Source organism: Anomalospiza imberbis, chromosome 16 (genome assembly GCF_031753505.1).
Source record: "Anomalospiza imberbis isolate Cuckoo-Finch-1a 21T00152 chromosome 16, ASM3175350v1, whole genome shotgun sequence".
NCBI classification, from domain to species: Eukaryota; Metazoa; Chordata; class Aves; order Passeriformes; family Viduidae; genus Anomalospiza; species Anomalospiza imberbis.
In genome coordinates, this window is record NC_089696.1 from 3,152,472 (window position 1) to 3,178,529 (window position 26,058).

The 26,058-nt window shown below is 45.8% G+C and overlaps 1 protein-coding gene across 5 annotated transcripts in view; it reads right to left on the reverse strand.

Moving 5' to 3' along the window:
• Nucleotides 1–26,058, reverse strand: part of AXIN1 (axin 1) — an 84,086-nt gene that overhangs the window by 43,088 nt on the left and 14,940 nt on the right. For all 5 annotated transcript variants that reach the window (XM_068206600.1, XM_068206599.1, XM_068206602.1 and 2 more), the window contains one exon: nt 25,006–25,977. In XM_068206600.1, the coding sequence (XP_068062701.1) occupies nt 25,006–25,883 (878 nt within the window). In that variant the 5' untranslated portion in view covers nt 25,884–25,977. The remainder of the gene's footprint in view (nt 1–25,005; nt 25,978–26,058) is intronic.

Sequence of the window (26,058 nt, forward strand, 5' to 3'; positions counted from 1 at the left end):
TGGTATGCATTATTGTGGTATATATATGAAGTACCATGTCCACTCCAAGTGCTATAAAAGAACTGTTTGAAGCCTTGTTCCATTCCTGTTTATCTTTATACAATTAAAACCAGTTGACAGCTTCACATAAGAAGAATAAGTGACAATGCAAGCAATGTGCTTTTTGTTCTAAACAAATTAACCACTGTTCAGATAAAAGATGACTGTATTTGGTTTTTACCTCAGTTTCTTAAAAAGACAAGGCTAGATGAGCAAACTCTGTGTGCTCCATTGATGCCTTTTTAATCCCTCCAGAAATTTTGAGTACAAGGTACTTGCTGACACCCAACCAAATTCAACAGGGGAGGGAGGCCCCAGAGACAGTGATAATTAGTGAAAATTGGGAAGTGTGGAGGGACTCTTAAGTGCTCTGAATAACTGATCTCAGCAGAAAACCTGCATGGAAAGAAGATCTTACAATCACTTCAAATGCTCCAGCTCCAGCTGATAACTCTCCAGACACTGAATACAGCACAGGACCATTGCAAAAGTCACATTTTTGTAGCCCTAGAGGCGAGACCTGGTTTAATTCTGCATTTTGGATGGCAGTGTGTGGGCCTACAATCAGCCTCAGTTGACACGATGCGTTGCTGACACCATTTTCTTCTTCTACAGCAGGAGCAGAGCACTGGAGCTCGTCTGACCCACTGCCACATTGCAATCATCCTACGTGTCATAACCAGAAATGAAATTCCACAGATGACGGGAAAGGCTGTTTTCTGTGTATGGCCTGGAGCACAAGAGCTGTGAAACACTGGAGCCCATCTGTGTGACACAAACCCACCATCTGTTACTGACTGCATATGGGCCACACCATACAGACTGAATTTCACTGACCAGGTAGGTACTACAGGATTGCATCATTGCTCTAGATGTTTTCTCCTTAAGACAGCAGGGAAAAGCAATCTCTAAGTAGGAAAAAATTTATCTTCTGCTCAAAACATATCTATTTTGCTCATGTATCACTTACCATCTCCTCTCTACAGAACTTCATCTACTCAGGACACAGGATAAATGGATTCATATGCTTATTTTTCCCTCTCTTTGTACTTTAACATCACCCAAATCTTATGTTGAGTGCAGCATTACTCACTTTGCTGGAGACTCCTCTTGGCAATTTCCACAAGTGTATCTTGTATTTATTTGTGCTGCTGTTCTGGAGGGAGGAAAAGCCATTATTCTCTAATGCACAAAAAGCCAACTGCAATGCTGAAATTGTCACAACTTTCTCAAGACATGGGTCCTCAATTTGAAATGCTCTGGGCCTAATACTCAGTGTTTTTAAAGACTTCTGCGTTGATGCATGCTCAGCATATCAGCAAGTCTGATCTGGGTCTCAAGTAGCAGACAGAAAGCTGAGGCACACACAGTGACTCTCTCCCAGGGAGAAGAGCTGTCTTCCAGCATTTCTCTGGCAAAAGCCAGCACAGAAGTACCTCTGTTTTACTGCTTGCATCTTCTGTCTCTACTACTCCAGGGCCTTTCAATTACACAAGAGGTGATGCAGGTGCCCTGTGCACTTTCCTTCCCACCTGCTCTGTTGGTTCCTCTGGCTCAAGCCACTCCATGCATGGAAAAAGCAAGAAGGCTGAAGTACAGGCAGTTTCGGCTACAGCACCCAAAAGCTCTGGGAGGCACTGGAAAACCCCTTTCCAGTTCCAACACCCTGTACAGTTTGTCTCTTGCTAGCTCCCAACACCACCTGCTTACTGCTGGCAGAACTCCCCCTCTTCACTTCCTCCCCATCACTGCATAAAAAGCCTTTTTTTTTTTTTTTTTTGTGAGTTCCTCTTCTGGAGGCTGTGAGAAGAGAGCTGGCTCACCTAACAATGAGTGCTGAAGGCTCCATGATCAGCAGCAGCAGGAATTGCAGTTTCCTGTCTCTGAAGTCTTAGCCATGAGCATCATCACAGTAAATACACTTTTTGGATACTCTGACTGCCAAAATTTTAAACCATCTTCTATAGAGCTTGTGCCATTTCACAAGCTTATAATTCAGTCATATTGAATACATTCTCACATGGATGGCAAAATACATGTTCAAGCTGCCAGCACCCCTCCCACCTCCAGCAACCCACTTGCCAAAACCCCTGCTTCAAAGTGGGAAAACTGGAAGGTTATCAATGTAAAGTAAATTGTAAGACTCTGACATGAACAAAACAATGTAATTTCCTCCCCCTCTGTTTTTACTAAAATTTGCCAAAATAATTCAGCCTGAGGCAGAATCTCAGCATGGAAGAACACCAAACAACACAGTCTGATAAAGATATGAGCAACTACAACAAAGTTCTATATAATGGGGAATGTTGGGCAACCACGACTACAGCCACTGCTGCCAGCTCTGCCTATAGCATCAATGAGCAATATTGTAACATCCCCATTAATCCCCTCTCCAAAACTACGAGTGAGTCTGGAATATGACTCATAATATCCTTGGCACACATTTTGATCACAAAGTTGATGAAAGCAGCCGTCCCTGAACCCATGTATGAAAACTGTAGATGAATTAATCACAACATGCAGGAGCTTGTGACACCAGTGTCTGTCTGAGCCTGCACCGCTGCAGCTGCAGCGGTGGGACTCCTGTGTGACACGACGTGACAGCAAAGTGACACTGCTGTCAACCTTTGCTGCTGGTATTTTGTCACATCCAGGGAAGAGAGGACAGTATTTGCCAGTGGTTTTTATTCTAGTAGTGACCCTCCTGGGCTATGTGTACATCCAGAGGGTGATGTAAAACACGTTGTAAGGCAGTGAAGAGCCTGCTCTGTTGTGTGTGTGTGTGTGTGTGTTGTTAACACTCAATGGCATCATCTCCTCGCTCGAGAAGATAACAGATATCTGTGTATTCTGTAGATGCATTTGTAGCTTGTAGCAAATAATAAAGGACTTCATGAATTCTACTGTTGGTGACTTGGTACCATGGATTCTCCATGTGCAGGATCACTTTGTTCCGTTCCTGTGAACAGCAGGGTGACTGCCTGGTGGGATTGCCTACCTCAGTCCAGGTGAGCAGTCATTTATCACACTGCTTTATCCAGAAGTAAGGAAGAGGACTTCCCTAAGCACCTATTTCCTGACACTCACCTTGCAAACCCTCCTTCTCCCTGCAGGCTGTATTATCTGGGAAAAGCTAGGGAACTTTGGAGCAAAGAAATATCTGCACAATTCCTTGACTGGGGCCAACCCCAGGAGATGAAAAGGTCATGCATGTCTGCAAGAAGCTGACCCTGGAATGTGCAATAATAATCCTCTTCTATTGCTGGAAATGCAGTTGCACTCAGAAAAAAAAAAAAGTTTTGGGGATTTGTTTTCTGCTGCAGAGGAGAAACAGGGCTACAACAGCTCTCAACAGCTTGGGCTTCATTTCTGGGGAGAATGCCAGTGCTGAGGAAGACTTCTGTCCATCTGGTAGTTTAGGGCAAGTTCACAAAGTGACAAAACTCTGTGAAAACACGGTAAGAATCCAGGAGACTGAATATACCCCCAGAACTGTGCCTGCTCAGCTCCTCACCTTAGAGAGAAGACATTTCTATCAGTCCTAAAGAGGAACCAGGGATCATGAATCCATCACCAGGAGAGGATGTGCTGGAGGTCATCAGACCCTAGAAAATCTGATCCTGATCAACAACACTTCCCCAAGTGACAAGAACTAGCAGGGCAAGGTCACCTGTCTGGCTGAAATTCAGCCCAGGAGGGCTGGCTGAACAGCAGTAAGAGAGAGGGCTCTTCAAACTTAAGTCTAAAACATGTGGAACTTTTAGTTCTAGAGCAAGAAAAGATTTTGACCCAGTTTCAGATTTTAAGTCCATCTCCTAAACAAAAGCAGCTGAAGTTTAAATGAGCCAATTCTGCAGATCATTATGTTGCTATTACACAATTCCTTCTAATCCCTGAAGTGTGGAAGATGTGCCAACGCCAGCCCAGGCACATCTTTGTCATTTCAGCTGGACTTCCATCCTTTCCACTAAAGATTCTGTTCTGCTAAACCGTTCTTGATGAATGCCAACACTAAAATCTCCCAAATATTTATTGTAATTTCTTTGGCCACGCTATCACAAGTGCCTAAATTCCACTCCTCAGTTGGAGAGCTATCTAGACCAGAGGCCTCCAAATCTTTCAGCCAAATAAATATCACAAAAACTCATGTGCCCTATGAGTAGTAAGGGAGAGATTGTTTGTGCTACAAAAGGAACAAAAATGACCAGCCATCCCCTGCTGGCTATTCTCCTCCCCCAAGAACTCGGTCTAATCCCCTCTACCCTAGAGTCCTTAAAAAACAATGTGCCAAGGAAAGGGAGCAACTGCTCTGCATACTGATTCCCTGCAGCTTGGACATAGCTTGTGGAGGACCACTGACAGCCAACTGCTGAGAGCAGCCCTCTCGGAGATACTGTGCTAAGACAGAGGTTGATTTTCATCCCTCTGTCTTAGGGACTGCCCAAAGAGACTGTTGGGATGGCTGCAGCTCTCCTGGGATCGTGCAGCAGCTCTCCTGGGATCGTGCAGCAGCAGAGCACTTCCCACATGGTCTTTGTGTCTCCTAAGCCCAGCAGGTAAAAGGGCTGTGGAGCCCATAGCCACTCTCTGTGACAGTCCAAGAATCAACCTGGCCTCATCCAAACATTCTGGGGAGGGGAGGATGCAGACCAAGGAGAACACTCCTATTTCTCTTCCAGTGGCTGCTGACACAGCACCCTTTAGGTGAGGAGGTGCACACACTCACGGAGGAGCCATGCAGGGAGCAAGTCCCTGAGGTGCCAGGGAAAGGGGGGAGATGAGCCAGAAACACGGGCTTATGGCCACCCCTGTGTGCTCCAGTGTGCCAAGGCCAAACCTGGAAGCACTGCTGTATCTAAAAGAAGCCACAGTTGAGAAGGTAACATTATAAACCTATAAAAATAAGGTTTTACTGCTGCTGACTAGCTGGGACATGCAGAACATATGTTGCAGGGAACATTGCATGATTTTATTAGCAAACACAAAGCCATTCATGCCGAGTGGCCCAAATGGGGTGGGTTGAATTAAGAGAACAATAGCAGTTCATCAGATGGCCCTTTCTTTCACATATGTGTTCAACTTACTGCGCTAGCAAATACTTAAAGCAACTTGGAAATACATTTTCATTCAAAGAGACTCACATTATTAACACATTAGACTGAAATAAAAATAATTCAGAACGTAGCCTATTCCTGATGCATTAAATAACTAAATGTAAACCATTAGCACTCAGGCAACCTCCTCATTTTGGAAATTCACTTTGTGACCAAGGGACTATTTGCCTGGTTTAGCCCAAGCCAGCACTTTGCAGCTCTCCTGACACTGAATGGGATGGTCTCTCACCAATGAAGACAGTGACTGCTGTATCACTGCACAAGTGTGTGGGTCACAGGAGAGCTGTGCAGCCCTCGAGTTGTCCAGGGGAAGATGTACTCAGGCTCAGACCAATCTGAAAGGAAAAAACCCACCCCGTGGCGTCAGAGGCTGATGCTACCACATTTCCAATTCATCATGGATTCCAGTTCCCCAAATAAGAAAACAATAGACACCAAAGAGGAAAAGTGGAAACTGCTGCCCGGGGAAGCTTGCCATGACATGCTGGCTGGAAGTGTGCTGGGACCAAATCCTGCTGTAGCTGGGCTGGGGCTGAGCACACCAAGGCAGCCCGCAGGGAAGGCAAGGCTGGCTGCTGGATCTGCCTGCTGGCCCATCTGCCCCCTGCCTGCTTCCTCTCCAGCTCTCCTCCAGGGCACAGTATTTGTGTTGCTCACTCACCCCAGGGTGGGAGGGATGACAAGGGCAGGGACAAGCCTGGAGATGGGCTTGGGAAGGACAGACTTCAGAAGTGACAGCAGGCACTGGCTCCGATTCTCCTGCGATGGGCACTCCTGCAGTGACAAGCATCTAGAGTTGCCTCAGTCTTGTTTTATGCCCATTTTTAAGACTTGTCTTTTGCAGAAAAAACGAGGTAGGTGACTAGACATACTGCTGGTCTAGGAACAACCTGCCTACTTAAATTACAGATTTGCCACAGGACACCAGAACAAATGATAAGGCAGCATCACCCTGTCTCAACCTTGGTCAAAGAATTCCTAATCTTCTCCAAGATTAGATTTTTGTTCTTTTTAACTGCCAGCTAGACTGCAGGGGGCCAGGCCCACAAATGCAAATTAACTACATCAGCTGTAATTCACACCTCTGGATGTGTTTGTTAAGTGCTTTTTCATAAGGCAGTTTGGGGGAAAAAATCTAGCAGTGTATCACAGATTTTTGTTATGGAAGGAGCACAACACGGGTTAGGATTAGGGTTTATACCCCAACAGGTGAATTCAAGCAGCCACAGTTTATTTCAGGGCAGAACTGTGTCCATCGTCCTGCAGAGCTGAACCAGACACCTCTGAGATCTGAAACAGCAGCAATAATACAGCCATAAAGAGAGCTCAGCTCATCATCATCAGTGTGTAGCCCAGAAGTCAGTCCCTGTCACACACAAGGGCTCAGAGACACAGGAGCTTCCCAGCCACTGCTGAGGGATGTTCCTGCCCACCATCCAACCACACTAAAGGAAAGCTGAACCATCACCAAGGAAGATGCTGTTCCTCAGGGGCTGGAAAATCCCCCACCCTAACACCCGTCCCAGCATTTCCTCTCCTCAGCTGAGCGAGCAGGGGCCTCCAAACACCAGCACTGGGCAAACAACACAGAAGTGGTTTGGCTGTGGCAACCTTTGCAGTATGACCTTGAGGTGAGGAACACAGGGCTGCTGGTGAGTCTGTAGAGAGCCAGCTCGGCGTCTCACTGCACCCAGAGGTGACAGATCTGTGCGTGGGGCAAGGCCAGGTAACTCCATTGTTGTTCCTACTGCCTAGCACAGGGACACTGGGAAAGCCTTGGTCAATCTTACGTTGGTACAAGGACAATGTCATTTCCCTATAATTCACTAGAATGAAACTGCAGAGTGGCTTGGTTTGTTCAGAGAATTCCCCACTGCACAGGGTGATGGCTGAGCAAGGAGGAGACCCAGCCATGCCCGAGCAGTCCAGGTTAGTCCTGCCTAACCCACTCTGTGACAACATCCAAAGGGAAAAGTCAATGCTTCTGTCTTCTCCCCAGTTCCTTCCTCCTCCTCCAACCTGGGGACTACAGACAGAGAAAACCACCAGCAGCCCAGTGCTGGATGGGCAAAACTTTGATGAGTATCGGATGATCAGCACCCGGAGGCTGATGGGGAGATAGTGGCCCCAAGCTCATCCTGCTGGAATGGCACGTCAGAAATGCCCTGGCTTTCTGCTTCCCAGCAAACACGGTGGCAGGGGTAGGGGAGCACAAATTTGAGGTATTTTTTTAGTTCAGTATTCCTACTGCAACCACATGCTGCACAAGAACAACTTCCAAACCAATTAGAAAATGAAAAAAACCAACCAAACACTAAGGACTAATTGCTTAAGATAAAAACACCTTATCTCCCAAATGATTTCCCTGACCTTTTGATGCATGGCAGTTCTGCTCTGAATAAAAGCGTGAACTATTTACTCAGGGTGGGATTTTCATGAGGGCTGTAGGTGTGTCAAGGCAAGGTCAGTAAGGAGAGAGGATTTTTTAAATTATTTTTTTTTAAGGCCAACAGCTACTGCTTGGAAAAGCTAGCAAGGAAACATCCAGGCCCTCAGATTACCCTCCTGGTCTACAAGAGAAGTCAGAAACTGAAAGTCAAACACAGGCTAAGAGCAAATGTTCCAAGTTAAATACGTTAATCAATTAGATAATTGGAGTGAAAATCCTGCTCGGTGCCCCTGAAAAGGCCAGGAGACATTAGCAAGGGGAGACATGGCAAAGCTGCAGAGAGGACAGCTGTCTTCCATTGACATAACTGAGGTTATGTGGTGGTGAAGCATTAAGACATGTCAGAAAAGAAATATTATTTCTTCAATTTGGCATTTTTACAATCAAGCAGAGAAATGCAGCTTCCAGGCTTAACATCAGAGGCATCTCCTGGGCCTCCATGAGAATCAGAGCTGTTCCTTGCTGCTTATCCCCCAGAAGTAAACAGTTTGCAAAACAGCCAGGTGGGTCTCTGTGCTCTGCTTCCTTCAGACCTTCCAAAAGCGAGCTGCTGTGGACAGAGAGGTTTGTTTGGGATGGCAAAGCCCTCCATGTGTGCAGGGATCCTGCAGCACCAAGCCTGAGCAAGGATGGTGACCACCTCTGCCAAGAGACCCTGCCTGTGGACCATTGCAGCTACAACAACACGATGGTGCTGATGCAAACCCCAACTTCCTTTGCATAGCCTGGAAAGAATCCCAGCAATTTCAACGACAGGGCAGCCTCCCTGCCTGCCATCTCCCATGGATTTTCAGCACAGCTCCTTGAGGCTGCCAAATGCCAGCTCCACACACTGCACGAGTGAGTTATTCCAAACATTTTCAGCCCATGTTGTTGTGTGCTGAGGTAGAGCTGGGCGTGAAGAAAGCATTCATTGAGTTAACTCTGTTTTACTCGGCAAGTGGAACAAATTTCATCACCCCCTACAAGTCCATTCTGTTTTCTATTTATACTGCAGCCATTTGGTGCAGGACTCAGGAGCAGCAGGAACAGGTGATGTAATGCACTGTACAAACAGCATTCTGTTCATACAGTGGGAAAATAAAGTGCATTCTCTTGGTTTCTTTGATCACACTTAAAACAATCAGATTAGAAGGCACAGATAACCCAATACATGCTGGAGATGAAAGGACTCTGGAGAAATAAATCACCCAAAGTTAGATATTAAGCAAGATTTCTCTCTCAACAATCAACTTATCTGCAGAGAGAGGAGGAATGACCATGTGGTTTCAAAATCCTGCCAGGCATTTTATTTATTTTTATAATACCATAAAGCTACTCCACCCACTTTTTCAGAATGAACGTTGCATTACACAACACATCAAAGGGACTTTATGGCCTAAATTAAGCAATAAAATAGTTGAGATTGTGCGTTATGCTGAAAATTGGCCTGCTCCTGGTGCCTGGGAGATGGGAGGCGAACACCACATGTTCAGAGCACCTGAAGAAAGCTCGGGGCAGTATGGCCTGAGGTACTGAAGTGTGTGGCACTTGCATTTAATAGCCCAAAGTGAAGTTTGAGGCTCTTGTAACCCTCTCTTGCTCAGGGGACAGTACCAACTCAAGGAATGGGATGGGACAGCAGTGCAAGGATGAAGACCAGGGACATTAACAGGATATGGTCCTTCACATCCATCACCTTTAAGGCTTGGTTTATAGTCAAAGTTCTCTTGGAGGTAGTGGGCTTCATGGATGTGGTTCCTCACGTTTAACAGCAAGCCATGCCTTGGGAAAGGAGATGGGAAAATCCAAAGGAAAAGTTTTGGTGTGGCTGAAGCACACCTGCACTTCTCACCATCTGGCTACTTCCTGTCTCTCCCATCTTGATCAAAATGACAAAAAAAATCAAATTAATTAAAACCTTTCAAAACATTTTTGGGCTCGTGTGCATTTTGAATTAAAAAATAACCAGAAGCTGGGATACCTAAGAGTGGTGTGTTAGTGCTAAGCATTTATTTTCCAGGTCTGCTTCAATGCCCTTACAAAAGAGGGGTAAGAAATGAGAGGATATCAAGAGAGGAGAAAGTTGGCAGATCTCATCACTCCAGAGCAGAGAAGGGACTAGGCAGAATCTCCATTAGAACAGCTTGGGAGGCACAAGAAAAGTCAACTTGCAAGAAGACATGAACTGGCAGGTGCCACACACCCTAGTGCGTGTGTGTCCCTTCCTTCCCGTTCCCAAAACAGAGTTCGGGGGAAAAAAAAAAAAGGAAGAAAAAAAAGAGGTTTAATTAGTTTGGGCCCTATCATGATTTTCTGTGGCCTGACTCATAGCGTTTGATCTCCCAAGGCTGGCGAGAGGTGTTTGAGCCTGCCCTCAGAGCCCCTGGCGCTCCAGCCAAGCACCAACAATGACTAGACAGACTTGAGGGCCACTCCTTCCATCTATCAATAGAGTCACTGTTGGGCAAGCTGACTCACTGCTTTCCCTGAGAACTGTTCGGCACCAGATCACCATCAAAAGAGCAAAACTAAAATTAAATAATTCTGTGTTTGCAGACAGTTAATTTAGCAAGAAGATGGATTTTATTTTAAGGTTTTGTTTTCAAGAGGTTCCTCCAAAGAAAGCTTATGCTGCTGTTTTTGCATGGCAGAATTGGCCAGGAGCTCCTGGAGGGCACACTCAAGCGGCTTTCACTTCTCAGTCATGCTCTAAAGACACAGTGAGGAGGATACTGAAACCCACAAACTGCATGTAAGGAAAACACACATACACACAAGCTCTGGGAACCCCAGGCAGAGAAGCAGAGCTGTTCATAAACCAGCCTGCCTTGGCACAGCACCTCCCAGGCCTGCAGTGGGCAATGAGAGGGTTTCTAATTTCCCTTTGTGTCTCTGCAACCCCTTACACAGAATGTAGAGCCCCAGCCTGGATGTGTCAGTCTATGTTACATCTCCCCATGCCGCTCCCCAGCACTGCACTGGGTCAACACAGCCAAGCCCGGGTGGAGATAAAGGAGAGGTGAACATACCTGGTCTGATGGTTCTATTCCTGCTGTAAAACACAAAACCCACCCGGAACTTCAAAGAATTTCCCAGCCTCATTTAAGTTCAATTAAGTAATAAAGTTTAATTTCCCCACCAGGACAGATGCAGATTGGGAAGATGACAACAAGAGCTTCAGCATGACTGTGGATAACTCAGATCCAGTGAGACAAGAGTTCAGCCCTTGGTCATGCAACATAGCCCCCAACCCCAGGTCACCCCAGGATCCAAGACATTCCCACACATGCCCTCGTCATAGAGGAATGCTGGCACAGTTGAGTCAAGAGCAGCCAAGCAGCAGATGGGACACAAGGACCAGCTCCCTGAGCAGAGATGTCCAACTGGGATCAGACATGCCTTTAGTCTGCAGCAGACCAAGGTTCAGTATAACCCCATTCTCTACATCCAGGTACCATCACATACCAACAAGGATTGGGATTCTCTGTCTCTATCAGCTTCCTTCAGGCTGCTAAGCTTTAATTAACTGACTTCTCTAAGGTATTCAGGAACATCAGCAAGCTCTGCAACATCTTCTGATTAACTGCATTTAAGAAATTAATACTGAATCAGCCTATTCCTCCTGAAACTTCATGCAACGTGACTGAATAAAGAGATGCCACTACCTTGCTAAGAAGACAGCAGCTCTCTGAAGACAGTTTTAGAAAAGTGAAAGCCAGACTTCTGCACAACAATATATAAATATGGTATTTAAGTTTCCAGGTTCTTTGAAGGCCTCCAGGACTTTACAGGAGAGACCAGTCCCATAGCAAACAGGTCATATGATGCAATTACAAGTTGTGGTGGAGTCCCCAAACTTATCTCAATCAGACACTCTTGATTTCCTGTTTGCGGCATTGACAAATAAAAAGCTCTACATTACAGGTAATTACACTTCCCAGAGAACAACAATTAAGAAATAGCCAATTACATTTTACAAGCGCAGGATAATCAAAAGCTTCCTCAAATATCTAGAGTTGCAATAAGTACTTAGAAATGGCAACTCCCAACAAATTGCAGGTAATTTAGAGCAATTTACACAGATGACATATTTCCCTATCTGTGCTCAAAACCTGCAAACTTGGTTCTGAAAAATAATGCACAAATTCCCGGAATGCAGCACTGCTGATTTCTAAAAATAGTTCTTTACCTATTTCTACCTTCACTGGCCTCGAAGGTGAGATGTAGGACTCTGGTCACCATAGCGTAAAGATAAATTAACTACCAGAACACATTTAAGGAATGGGAGGATCATAGCATGCATACCAAGTCTAAACAACAATTAAAAAAATATCTATTCCTTTTATTTATGTTATTTGAAAAATATGCTTGATTTTAATAACACACACAGTCAAGGCAGGAGAACCAGGATCAAACAGCAAATTAAAAACCATTAAATGATGGAGAGGAAAAGAAACATGCCTTTTTAATTTACAACTTTTTAGACAGGAGATCTGAAAGCATCCCAAGAGGAACAGAGCAGGAGAGACAGATAAGGATGAAACCTAATGTAGACAGGTTGATTTAGTACAGTGATTTCATCCCTCACTTTCAATGCATATTTTTTTTGGGGGGGGGGAGGGTAATGGTTTTCCTTGCTCATATGGGTTGTTGGAACTGGAGTTTTACCTCAGAGCAAGGCTCTCATACTGTATTTCAAGGTTCTCTGCAGTGATGGCTCCCTGTCTTCTGGCCACCAATTCAGCTGTTACTGCCATTACTTAACCACAGAAGCGAATGAATTTCTGCAGGGCTTGTTGCTGCATAAAAACTGTTGGAAGTCTCTCAGGATTTCCTTGACAGTCAATAAAGGACTAAAATCACAGAGGTATTCATCGGAAAGGAGCTATGGAGGAGCAGAGTAGTCTAACCTCCAGTCTGAAGTGGGACTATGTCCCACTATACCAGGTAAGGTGACCACTGCTGATGTTCTTGCTGAGAACATGAATATTTTGAGAAATCTGGTGAGAGGGGTAAAACCCTGATTAGCTACGGCCAGATATTGAAACAGCATTTTGTGATCTTGCATCTTAGAGGCCATAGGAAGAGCAAGGAGGAAGGATTAACTCAAGGAAAGCCATCAATGTGTTTGAAAGAGCCTGGGACAGACAGCAACCTGACACAAATATAAACCATGGGTCCAAGGAGGCTCAGTGCAGAAGGGTCCCCTGTATCAAAGGGAGACCTCATGAACACCTTGTGAAGGCATGAAGGGGTTGACAGCTTAATATAAAATTTAGATCTGCAACACTAATAGGAGACCCTAAAAGAAGGAAAAAGTTATTCTCAAACTCTATCTCTACCGTAACTGCATTGGTAAAAATGTGGTTAGGAAGCGATCCCTCAGCCCTTCTGCAGAACTGTTTTCCTTGTCCTCTGTGCCAAAGGCAGAGCAACCCAATGTTCTACACCCTGTTTACACTCAGCTACTGCTCAGGACTGAATACACTCCTGTTTGACAAACCTGCCTGTTTTATTAAGTCAGTAACTACACTGGTTAGATGATTTCAGATGCTTGCTCTTACAATCCCAATTTTGTCTACTTGGCATATCAATGTATATTCATTAAATTAATAAAGAATAACTATTTTTAAAATTCAAATTTTAAAGGAACCACATTTTTCTCCCCTGCTAATTGCCTTCTGTGGCTTAGCAACGTTTTTGTGGACAATAGGTGCTCCTGCCACTACTGTCCCATCTGGAAGGAGAGGTTTGGCTCCAGTCCCACTCTCTTTCTTCACCTCAAGCTTCCAGGACTGTTTCAAAAGCTGGGAAGTGAGAGGATGATGCTACACCGTACCACCAGAGGCAACATACTACACCCAAGTCCACAGCCCAAGATGGGCTACCTGGGAGGGTTTCTGACACTGCTGGTGCCAAGCCACAGGCAGCAATTAACATAGGAAAAGAGTTGCTTGTAGCTTGACTGCTGGCAGTGTGGTTGATGGGTCGGACAGAAGAACCTACATGAGGTGAGAAACACAGCAATCCATGTGGAGCTGACTCAGGGCGTCACCACCAGCGACCAAAACCCAGGTGACCTTGCTGAGGCCAAACAACTACTGCCTCTCAAGCACATCCTGTGCTGGGGAGGCAAATCCAGTGAGCTCCAGGATGCATCTACCCCTCAGCACGTGGAATAGCTGTGGGCAGGCACCGGAGAACTGCAGGGCTAGCACCCTCACTAGAACAAAACCAGTGGGGTATCAGCTCACTCTCCAGAGCTCCAGCAAGCACTGGAGCATGCAGGTGGGGAGCACTCTGGTGGGGAGCACCCAAGTCAATGATACTTGGAAAGGGTAGTCAGGTCTTGAGGAAAGAGGCTCCAGCACTGCATCTAGAAATGAAAACAGACCAAGGTGGGGCCAGCTGACCTTTCTGCCTAGGCTGCCACAGGAGACTAAAAGTCTCCTTGAGTTCTTGACTAAAGCTGGAGCTGCTGGCAGCAGGGTTTGGCAGGACAGGGGCTGGAACAAGCACTCTGCCTTCCTCAAATTTGCTCATCTATTCTAGCATGCACACAGCATGATGGAGCAGTGGAGCTTCACTGGTGACCTGTCCCAGGGACTGGTGAAGTGTCCCAAGGACCAGGGGTGCCCTGCTGATCTCTGGGGCAGAGACACAACTCAAGGTGCCCATCCTGGAGACCCTTCCACTCCTCTCCCAGCTCTGCTGCAGTGGAGCAGCGCCAGTGCCGCACCTCTGGCTGGAGGAAAACGCACCCTGAACCTGATGAAACTGCAAGGCGTTGGTCGCTCGGCAGTGCCACCCACTGCGGTGCCAGCTGCCCTCCCGGCCACGCGGGCACGGGCCCTGCCCCTGCCCTGGATGTTATCTGGGCCGGTGAGCCAGGCAGAGTGCTGGGTTAGCACAAAAACAACAACAACAACAACCCCCAGCTGCTTTCAGTTCAGTGCAGCATACTTCCAACTTCTTGGCAATCACGGAGAGAGAAGCATGTGACAAATACTCCTCTACTCAACAACACGGGGCTGAAAATTAAAATACTCAGTTTTCCCCAGCTGGGCAGAAACCACCAGCACCTGCAATGACACTATCAGAAGAAAAGCACCATGACTTCCAGCACCTCTAAAATGAGACTGCTGCATCTGAGAGGGATCATCCAAAGGAACTTCCCTCCCTCCTCCCCCAGACCCCTACAATTCACACAACAGATACTGCTGGAAGAATGTAGAAAGAGGAAAGTAAATGCAGCTTGGCTGTCGTGGCTGTGGGCACACAAAGCTGCTCCCCCACCACCTCTCCGCTAGTCCATCAGCGTGTTTGTGCCATCCAGCCTTTGTCATCACCTAAACCTATAGACAACAAATCTACAACAAATATTAAAATGTGTGAGCCTTGTCTCTCTGCCCATCCCAGTGCCAGCCACTGCTACAACAGATTCCACCTCACCAGTGAAAAGCCTGGAGACAGCAAGGCCAACAGAGACAAAGGTGTGCTGGCTTTACCTCTGAAGGGATTTAGATGTGGAGCACTCAACATGGACAAACTGCTGAGACAGGCATTTACTCAGGTGTATAAACATCACGGGCAGCAAATGCCAGCCTTGCAAGAATTCTCCTCCAAAGCTTAAGAATAAATTCAACATGTTTTTAAATAATTATGGATGAATCACTTGAAAAAACTTCCTACATTTTATCTTCAGTTGCTGACACTGATCGTGCAGCTGTTTTGTTTATAATGTAATTACACATTCCCACCTACTTGCACTCTCAGTGTGCAGCAGAGTACCTCAGGTAGCAGAAAACCTAAAGGCTGACATTTCTTTCTGGCCTTTGGAAGTGACAGAACAGTTAGCACAAAACTTTATTTGAGGTGGAGGGCTGGGGGGTGGGGGGTAAAGAGAGGCCGCAAGTTAATTTCCCTTAGAAGCCCGATGGTCCCCACCCAGAAACCTGCACACAAAAGAATACTGCCTTTAAACTGGTAGGTTAGGTCTGAGACCAGAGCGAAGGTTTGTCAACCATGACATGCTCCAGCTTGTTTAACAGTCGACCGGAGGGTTGAAAAGTCTAATAAAACCAAAAGGCCTTCCATAACAAAGCTGCTGCCACTTAAGGAGAACATTCACACCCATTCAGCAGGGCTTTTTTCAAACATGCAGAGGTTTTTGGAGAGAGCAAAGAACACCAAAACAGAGCAGCTAGAAACTGAAGCTGGAAAAAACTGAAGTGAGCAATAAGGAACACACTGGGAACACTGAGTAACTAACCACGGGAAGAGATAACAAAAATGCTGCATGACCTCCCTCCCATCACTTGGATGCCTTTCTAAAATAGACAATTCAGCCTGACCACAAGTTATTGTGCAAGGATCACTGGGTGAAGCTGCATGACCTGTTATCTCCAGGATTACCAAAGGAAAGTTTTTCCCATGCCCATTTAGAAAGCTTCCCCTCTTCAGAAAGAGGAAGGTTTATATGGATAAATTCTGCAGGCTCTGCCAGCCCTGGCTGGGGAAGGCCCGAAGTCAGTGCTTGGGGACAGTGGGATGCTCTGCCTTCCTAAATTCTCCAGTTGGGCTGATTTCCCCAGCCGGCAGCATTCAAACCCCACGGGTCACAAACTCCACTGCATATATCCAGAGGGGAAGATCAGCACGATGTTTTACAGCGTGACAAACCCTTTGCTGTAGTGACACATCCACACATCTTTTGCTGCCCATTTCCATCTCGTTTTGCCAGCACCGGTCTGTCTTAAGTTCAAGGAGCCTTTTCAAAGTAGTTTCTCCCAAGAGAAGAAAGCCAAGTTCCACTGAATGTGCAGATGTTCAGACACACACGAAATCTCAGTATTTCCACAACAAAGAAGGCAGCTTTTCTGTCATTGTTTTTCCTGGTAGATTCATGGACCAAGCAACAAAGGACTTGTGGTGATGGTCTTCGTTTAGCGTTTAGCGCTAGATGAGCAGGAGACACATGCTGCACATACCTGAGGCTGCCAGCCTACCCAACAGCTTCTGTCTGTGGCTTTGCTCAAGAAGGAACACTTTTCATTTCCTAAGAAATAAATGTTACGACAGTCACATGGACTGAATTAAAAGTACAAAGACCAGACCTCTTAGCCAGAGACCCCAAATTTTATGAAAAAAATTTAAAAGTACATGCCCTTGGAAATCCAATCTGAGTAGGGCCATAAGGAGAGTAAGAAGGTTCCAAGGTCATGTTTTACAATCTTTTGAAGCAGGAATGAAGCCGATGTCCGACAGAGACATTTCGTGCTGCCATCTGTACAGAGCTTCCCTTTCTCCAACACAGTGCAAATGTTACAGTGCAAGAACTTGCTGTCTTTGCTCAGGCAGTCTTTATTTGTACACAATAAGGGCCTTGTGCAGGAGATCAAGGCTGTATTTCATCGATTTGACATGATGGTTAACCTGTGAACTTTGCCCTTGCTAATAGAATAATTTCTATTTGTTGATTTCTCTTTTGGGATCCTCGAGGGTAACAGTAGCTTCATCCCAGCTCTCATTTGCATGTCTAGTGCCAAATGGTTTTACAGCTCTTACTTCTGTGGAGCAGAGCCAGGACAAAGTTGATCAAATGCAGCAGCTACAGCTGGATCCCGAGTCCCCACACCTCTCTCCATGGATCCTACCTGTATTTCCTAGGAGCTCTCCCGTGACTTGGCTCTGATTCATACTTTGCTTGTGAAACCTTGGAGAGGTGATAGAATCATGGAATGGTTTGGGTTGGAAAGAACTGTAAAGCTCATTTCGTTCCACCTCCTGCCATGGGCAGGGACACCTTCCACTATCCCAGGTTGCTCCAAGCCCCGTCCAACTTGGCCTTGGACACTTCCAGAGATGGGGCAGCCATAGCTTATCTGGTCCTTGGCTATCCAAGCAATCAATCCCACAGAGGTCCCAAAGCAACAGCCTGTACCAGGCTGGCAGCAATGGCAGAACAAGGAAGCTCCTCTTCCAGACAAATCTCCCCCAGTCCAACAGGCTGACAGCCGGACAAGAAAACAATGAAAATTTATGACTGAAAAGGGCAAATCTGTTTAACACTAAAGACACGGTTTTCCAGCAGACCTAACCCAACCTAAACATGGAGTGCTGGAAAATAGGCAGTCCCACCTGCCCGGTCATACTGCTCTTCTCATTCCAGCACCAGCATTCCTCTAAACATGTGCTGGAGATAAAGGACAGAAAACTGAACCTCCAGAAAAGAAGGAAAATGAAGATGGAGAGAGGGAGAGGACTGACTTTCCAGTCTACAACAGGGCAGGGAATACGTGGGGGTGGGAGGGATGGAGGATAAAACCCAGTAGTTGCTGGTCATTAGCTCTGGATGTAGATCCAGAAACTAACATGAGGCTGTGCTGCTAACCAGTAGGTCTCACTCAGGTATTTCAAAGAGGTTTTTTCCTCTAGCTATAGCTTTGCCTCCCTCCACTGCCTATCATCAGGGTAGATGAAAGCTCTTCATCTATTAGCTATTTAGATCAGATGAAGACCTTCAAAAAACTGATACTTTGAGACCAGGTTGTATCTTGGGAGCCAGGGGACCAAGAAATTCCAGGTCTTACCACAAAAGTGTAATCTGGAGTCTTCAAAGGTAAAATCCAATTTCTGTGCGGCTTTTATAGAATTCGGATAATCTGACTTAAAACTGCAAAGGTTCTACTTCAGTTCATTACTGGCTTACAACAGTGAGGGATCCAGACCAGGGCTGTGAGGAACGATGGTTTTGCTTTTACACACAAGCGTGACCTGCAACAATTTAATTTCTGAGTGTGACTTCAGGCAGAGCAGCTCACTCTGGCACACAGGAGGAGAACAAGATCTGTGTCTCCAGAAGAGTCAGATCTTTCCTGAAGTTCCCTGAGCTGGGCATTCAGGGCTGCACCAGTGAAGGAAGGGGCAGCTTTGCACCTAATGTGCGGGAGATGGATACTGCAGTCCCCCAGAGGAACTGAGCCATGTGTGTACTGCAAATGAGGAATAAAATGAGCCTTTTCACAAACAAATCACCTCAAACCCAGCTGACTGCTGTGGGAATGTGTATTTCCAGGAGCGTGATCTTTGTAGAGTCCAAAGCTGCACTTCCAAGTGAAGCAAGCATTAATTAACTAATTTATAGCATTAGGATAGATGGTGTCAGACATACTTTGTATTTGATAAGTTCAAAAGTGTAGCTTTCATCTGGCATTGTTCCACTTCCAAATCATCTCTACTAACCCTGCAGCAGAGCTCCAACATCCCATTGCCATGGAAGAGGTGGATAAAGTGGCACCAAGGACAATCAGCCTCACCCACGCTGGGGTGGCACAATATGGGCTGTTCCACGCTGCCAGACCAGGCTGAGCAAACCCCTGTTCTCAACCAAGTGTCACATCTTTTCAGAGAGATGCTCAGAATTATATTCACCAGCAATTTGACTTTTTAATCATTTCAATTACTGTGACTAAAACCCTTCAATCAGAACAAAACCAGGGAAAAATAACCCCTCTCCTTCTGAAGCAGCCTGCCTAGCTTAACAGACCATACCAAATTGTGAAGGTTTTTGCTTTTGTGGTCTTCACATATTTCATTTAATGCAGATAATTAACCTCAGTTTCTAATTTCAAATCCTCCACATAAGGAAGCAAAGTGACTGAATACATTCACTGACAGATGGAAAATTAAAATATTACTACAGCTTCTACATGGCTCAAAAGACAGGGCCTCGCAAAAGATCTTTCTTCTTTTATTTGACTGATTAACTGTAATTTGCTTAATGGATTTAAGGATGAGCCTAATAATCCAATGATATATCCAGGAACCGATTTAGGATATCAGCACCTCTGTTCTGATTTTTTTTTTTAAACACAGCAATTTTCTGCATTACACATGGTCACTTCTGAAACCAGATTTTTCCACCAACAGTAATAAATCCAGGTCCATGATTTATTTTAAATGGGTGGTGACTGCATGACTGGCTTTGCACCAGGCATCTACAGTACTGTAACGTCTTGGAGCACCTTCTGAAGCCCCAAACCTAGGGATGACCCAAGACCATCATGTGTTGCAGGAGCCACTGACCCAGCCCAGTGGACAGCCAGGACTTCTTGGGAAGGTGGGAAGTCAACAGTTCAAACCTAAAATGGGGCCAGTGTGTGTTCCCCCAGCACCCCCACACCACTCTCAGTCCCTTTTCCACCAAAAAAGTCTGCCCTAACAGGATTTCACAGTCTGTCTCAATAGTTAATAAATCCAGAATCTAACAGACTATTAAAGGAAAACATCCAAGAGGCAGTCATTCTTAAAATGTCCAATGGCAACTAATTATTCAAGGGATTAGTCCATTATAGTAACAACAAAGAAACTCTTAAAACATAAAGCCAAGTTGAACGGCAGATCAAAACCAAGGTGTTCCCACCCCGTGGCCACCTCCTGGGTGCACTTCTCAGCATCCTGGCATTGGTTCAGCTCCCACTCAGCATTTCAGCACCCCATTCTTTCTGAAACCAGGCAGAACTCAAACCAGTCTTCTCAAAATATAGAATTTCATTATTTGTGCCATCACTGTAAGCACACAATAAAACAGGACCATCACCAGGACTGGACCAGTCAGGCCACAGCTCTGTCTAACCCAGCTATGAGGCTCTCCAAGGACAGAGATTACCACTCCTCATGCTCCCAAGATGTTTTTCACCATGTCCAACTTGAATCTCCCCAGGACCAAAAAGGAGGATGGAACTTCCCTCTTGGGCTTTCAAGAGAAAATATTCTGTAACCCAAATAAAAGTCAATCACAACAAAACAAGGTTTTGTTTGCTGGAAGGATGAAGAAAACACTACTCATTTATCAAATGAGAGTGCTAAAAGCTTAACTACCTGTCTTTAAAAAGAAGCCAAAGCACTGATCTATAACCAAACACAAACACACCACTTCTTCATCTTGATTTGTGTGGAGGCAAAGCTGTGGGCACAAAAGGTATTCTTCTTCAAATAAAATCTATTTTAAAACTTGGCAACCACTAGCATAAATACTTTACACTGCTAATGTAATGTAAGCATTTCCATGCAGAAGTTTCATCAGCTTAACAATATATTTCAAAAAGCTGGCGTGAACTTCTGTGCAAAAACACCATCAGTCTCTGTCCTGTATATCTTAGAGTGCTTCAGCCACTAAATTACCACTCAGAGCTCTTAGCACCAGACTTCCTCCCTGATGGAATCACTGACTTCTCTCAAGAACAATGCAGAACCCAAACTTATTTTCTTTAAAACTGGAAACAGCCACTGCTCTACAAGGATTCCAAACAGGGTTGTACTGATTATAAGTGATACTGTGGGTCCAGCAATTTTAATTCAAGACAAGCATTCCCAACTTTACATATGGGTCTAACTTTCAGTAGCTGATTTCTTCCTACAAACAAGCTTCCATGAAGCTCCAACAGCCTAACTCCAAGATGCATGTGCTGCCTCTCCAGCTAAAAGAAACATCAATAAGAGGGTAACACATCTTTAAATTCTCTATATACAACTGCTCCTGCACCGGTGTTTGTGATTTTGCATCCTCAGTTTTCCAACTGGTCAGTACAATTAACACCAATTCCTTCAACACCACACAGTCCTGAGTCAGAGGTGTGCAATTTAATATTTAATTATGAACGAAGCAGCCAACCTCAAAATTAGGGCTGCCAGCTAGACTTCAGCCAGCTTCTTCCTGGTGCAGCCCCAGCTTCTGACCGCTGGACCGTTTATGCTCCCTAAGCCACAGAGAGATCCTGTGCTTTCCCTGGACCAGCCTCTACACATTAGTTTGTCACATTATGCCAGACCAGAGGTTGTCACATCCCTCTAAAGCTTTTCTCCACTTGCCTCCTCTGCACACCCCATCATGAAGTACTGGCTGTGTGTTTTGGGGAGAGCTGCTCTCCCACGTGTCCAGAGAGGCTGCCAGCACGTGGGCACAGGCACAAGGAGTCTCCTGGTGATTCCTACCGGTCTGGAGAACCACATCACCCACCCTTTCCATTTGAACCACCAACACTTGTGAAACGCAGTGAGCTTAGTCAGCTCAGCACTGTGGAAATTAAAGCTTGAAGCCAGCTCCTTTAAAAAAACAAACAACCCCCTGTGTATATCAAATCCCATGCTGAGAAATTTCTCCATCCGTGTCCAGCAGCTCCACCACCAACATTCCTCAAAATCCAACAACTGGAGACTTCACCCACCACCACATGTCCACTAATCACCATCATCCATGCTTCCTCTTCAATACTATGCACTTCATGGAAAGGGTCAAAACCCAAAGCAGAACTAACACAAATCTCTGTTTGCCTGCTTTTCAGGAGAGATGACAGCAGAGCTGCTGGCAGGTAACACCATATGCTATCCTCCCTTCCCACCACAGAAGAAGGCAAAGGCAAGGCCTGTGAGAGCGCTGCTCTCCGATGCTTTGGGAATGGGATGGGAGCCCCTTCCCACACAGAGCTAAAGAGAGAGCACAAGAAACCCACCCCAGCAAAAGACTCGAGCAAACCACCAAGCACCAAACTTCCAACGGTTTCAGGGGCTGCGTTTTGCTGGAGCGCTCGAGGAGCAGGCTGCAGGCGGTTCTCAGGCACAGGTTTAATTTCTGCTCTCCAGCTCCGAGGAACGCTGTCCCGGCGTGTCGGAAGAAGGTTAATGAACGATTTAGCCGCCCTCACAACCATGTTAGTGTCACTTTCGGAAGCTGCGAGTTAATGCCCGAGATCTTCGGGGGTTACCCTCTTTGAAGTTCACTGATCCATAACCAATGTCCAATTAATTTGCAGGAGCCTAACGATAATGACTATTGGCCTTTTCCGACGCATACAAAAACACAGTGGGTAACAGCGATGCTTTTGGCTTCAGGGTATTCTCAAATCTGCCTGCACACTTGCACACCTTCAAAAATATCCAGCGCTAATAACGGGTTGTCTTCTGCCATTTGAGGAATTTTTTACATTTGTTCTCCCGAGAGCAGAGCTACTGCATCAAGATTTATGAACTTTCTGCTGAAAAAAACCTGGAGATGATTCAAGATGCTCATTTGCTAACAGAGAAATACTTCTATTGCATTTGCTTAGATTCCTCTTTATTTAGGGTTTCCATGGAAGCCAAGGAATAGAAGTTAAATCTTGGGAAGATTAAACAGGCCCTGAGATATAATGCAAAACAGCTTATTTCAACATTCCCCAAAGAAGAGAAATGAGAAATTCTTGCACACATACACCAAAAAAAAAGACATTTGTGGAAATTTTCAAAATAAATTGGGACCCAGCTTTTCAAATGCTGCACACAGCCATTGCTTTCTGCTGGAAGCAGCTTCCCGAGCTTCCAGCACACTTCCTCAGGTGAGAAAGTAAATGAACAAGAAGTCCCTAAAAACCAGCTTGTTCAAGACAGCATTGCTATACAACATCCAGGAAGAGAGTTAATTCAACCACAAGGTCTTGCTCAAAGAGGAACAATCACCTCATAAATTAGTATCTGAGCAGTTCTTTAGAATTAAAAAATGCAGAGCTTATGCAGTTAAGCAGCATCTTCCATGGCAATGCTCTGGACACCACAGAAGCTGACAGACCAGCATTTAAAAAATAAAATAAATCCCTTATCTTTAGCTAATCCAGGCTGAGAAGTGACTCCTTCTCTGGTGAGAAGGGCAAACATTTCCTTGCCTCCTTACCCCACAGGTCAGCAGAGTGTCAGTAGCCACAATGACAGGCTGTTGGACACTGCAAATTAATAGCCACATGTTTTCTCTGATCTCCATCCTCCAGGTAAAGATTTATTTCACATTGTTCCAATCTCCTAAGAAAATGCCCAGGACTGATGAACTCTACTTCAAAACACTTCTATTTCACAGCACATTTCTTAAACCATTTTACAACCTGGCACAGATATATTCAGATAATGGGTGAAGTGCACCTTCTTCTCGAAGCTGGAGCCAAACAGCTCAGTGTAACACACAGGATTTACTACCTGGTCTGGTAAGGACACTAAACACAGCTGACCCTCAAGTAAGTTATTTTGAATCTTAACACCATTATTGCTTAAATAAAAAGATACTTAAATCAGAGACTTTTCTAATCCTTCATTTATGGTGAGCACCCAACTGTTCAGTGAAATACACTTCAAGACACATTCAAGGTTTTTATTAATTCCATGGGAAAGTCCCAAGACACTGGGATATTTTTTTTCTGACTCCTGATTAAAACAGCAGGAGCCCACATGAATTCCCTTCCCCCCCCCCCCCATGAGTTTCACATACAACATCCCCTCCTCAAAATCTGTAAGAAAACAAGAATCAAACCGAGAACATTTTGCCAACTGAAAGGCGCCGAGACCTTGCGTGGGGCGGGATGCGCTTCCAGCTGCCAGCCTAAAGGGACGGCTGAGGGAGATTAAACACAGAAATGCTTTTCATAAGGCAGGAGGCTTTGAAGAGGACAGTTCAGCTACTTCATTTCGTAATCTTCACAAAGTGTCAGATTTTAGCCTAAGCAGGTCTTAAAACAAGGAGATTTTATTTTAAAAAAAGGGGGGGGGGAAAGTAGGAATGTATTCTGGCTGGGTTCTGTTGATTCAGCAAGGGTTAGACACACACATGCTTATTGATCCCAGAGAGCTCCCTGCTAAGTTAATTGTCTGGAATTTTAACTGAGCTCTCAGCAAGTTTCAAAATCCATGTTGGCTGGAAGTGGGTGGGGGACCCAGAAGAAAACAGGCTGCAGAACTGTACAAGTCCTACAGTTAAAAAAGCCCAGCAATTACTTTCATGAAGGGAAGGGCTTCAAGCAGGGCATGGTTTTAACTGGATATGGGGATTCTGACTCTGACACCGTTAGAATTCAATGCTGGAAATCTCATATGCAAAGCAGTAGCATTATCAGGGAGCACCATCAATGCTGCTTCACTCCTACTCCCATCACCAAGGTGAGGGTATCTAGTTCCTGTGAGCTCCCAATTGTGGCTCATGACAATTTCTACACAGAAGTGTCACCACCAGCTGTACCTGCCCATGTTACAGTACCTGACCTTCTGCTGGTGCAGGCTTCAGCAAACCTGGCACTGCAGCTTGCCCAGCCACCTGCACGTGCATGAAAGCTACCAATGGCTTTGCACTATCCACCAAGCCCTACCTGCCTCCAAAACACCTCCAGCAGCAGTTTCTCCAGGTGAAATATATGCTGCAGGGATGATCTGGCACTATCAGACAGGAACAGCCAAAGACACCTTCAAAACAACCTGCGAATAGTTTCAAACGAAGCTTTGCACTCCATCAAACCACTCGGCAATGCCATCCTGTAACAATGTGGATGCTCCCCAGCAACCATGGTCTTCCAAGGTTTCCCATGTCCCCCACGCCCATGGCAGCTCCCCGACCCACTCCCCACCTACCTGAACTCCCTGCCCTCGCTGTAGCGCCGGGCCGAGGCCGCTCGTTGCGTGGCCGTCTCCAGAAGCAGCTTCTGCGTGAGCCTGCTGGAAGGCGCCGAGTCCCTGCTGGCCTCGGGCTCGGCCTCTTGGTCACATTTCCACTCCTCATCCTCATTCAGTGTTGGCAGATAACCAGGTAGCCCTTTACCTGTCCCAGACCCTGAGCTCGGATCGCTATAAATTTTTGGACTTTCCCCACCTGTCCTTGTGTATTCCAAATAAATATCTGACTTAAGGAACAAAGGGTAGGTATTGTCTTCTATCATGCACTGAATCTCTGTTTGGGCCTGGTCAAACATGTCAGGGTCAATCTGCAGTTTCATGACACAGTCTTTGATGAAGCTTTTTGTGGCCGGTTTGATCTGCCGGGACACAATGCCATTGTTGTCGAGGATGTATTTTTTGTAAATGGCTTTTGCCAGCTTGAGTCTTTTTTCCTCATTAGACACGCACGGCTCCAGCTTTCTGAAGCCACTGCAGGCAAACCAAAAGTCCAGCAGATCTGCACAGTCCTCCTGTTTCAGGAAAGTCCTGAAGAGGTTGATGCCATCTTGGTCATCCAGCAAGGAGTGCAGTGACTCGGCCCACTTCAGGTAGGGTGGAGTTGGCGAGGCACTCCCCTCGGGCTCGTACCCCAAATCCAAATCTGAGCGCCTCGGTGTTGCCGTGGACGTCTCATTTCTGACCACATCACTTTTACCGGAGTAGAAACCATGACTAACTGGCCTTGGGTCTGTGGACACGAGCTCCCCCTCCTCACCAGGAACCGGTGGCCTTGGAGCATCTTCAGTGAAGCTTCCTCCGAGGTCCAAGGGGAAGCCTTTCCCCTGGATATTCATTTTTCTGGTCCTTGCTTGCGTGGGAACAGTGGGGGATGAGCGCCAATCTCAAGTCACCAATATTTGTAGCTCCAAGGTGAACAAGTTTGTTCGGCTGAAACAGATGAGGAAAAAATAAGCGAGTATCACTGGAAATAAACACTCTAAGACAACAAACTAGTGGTTATGCTCTGCA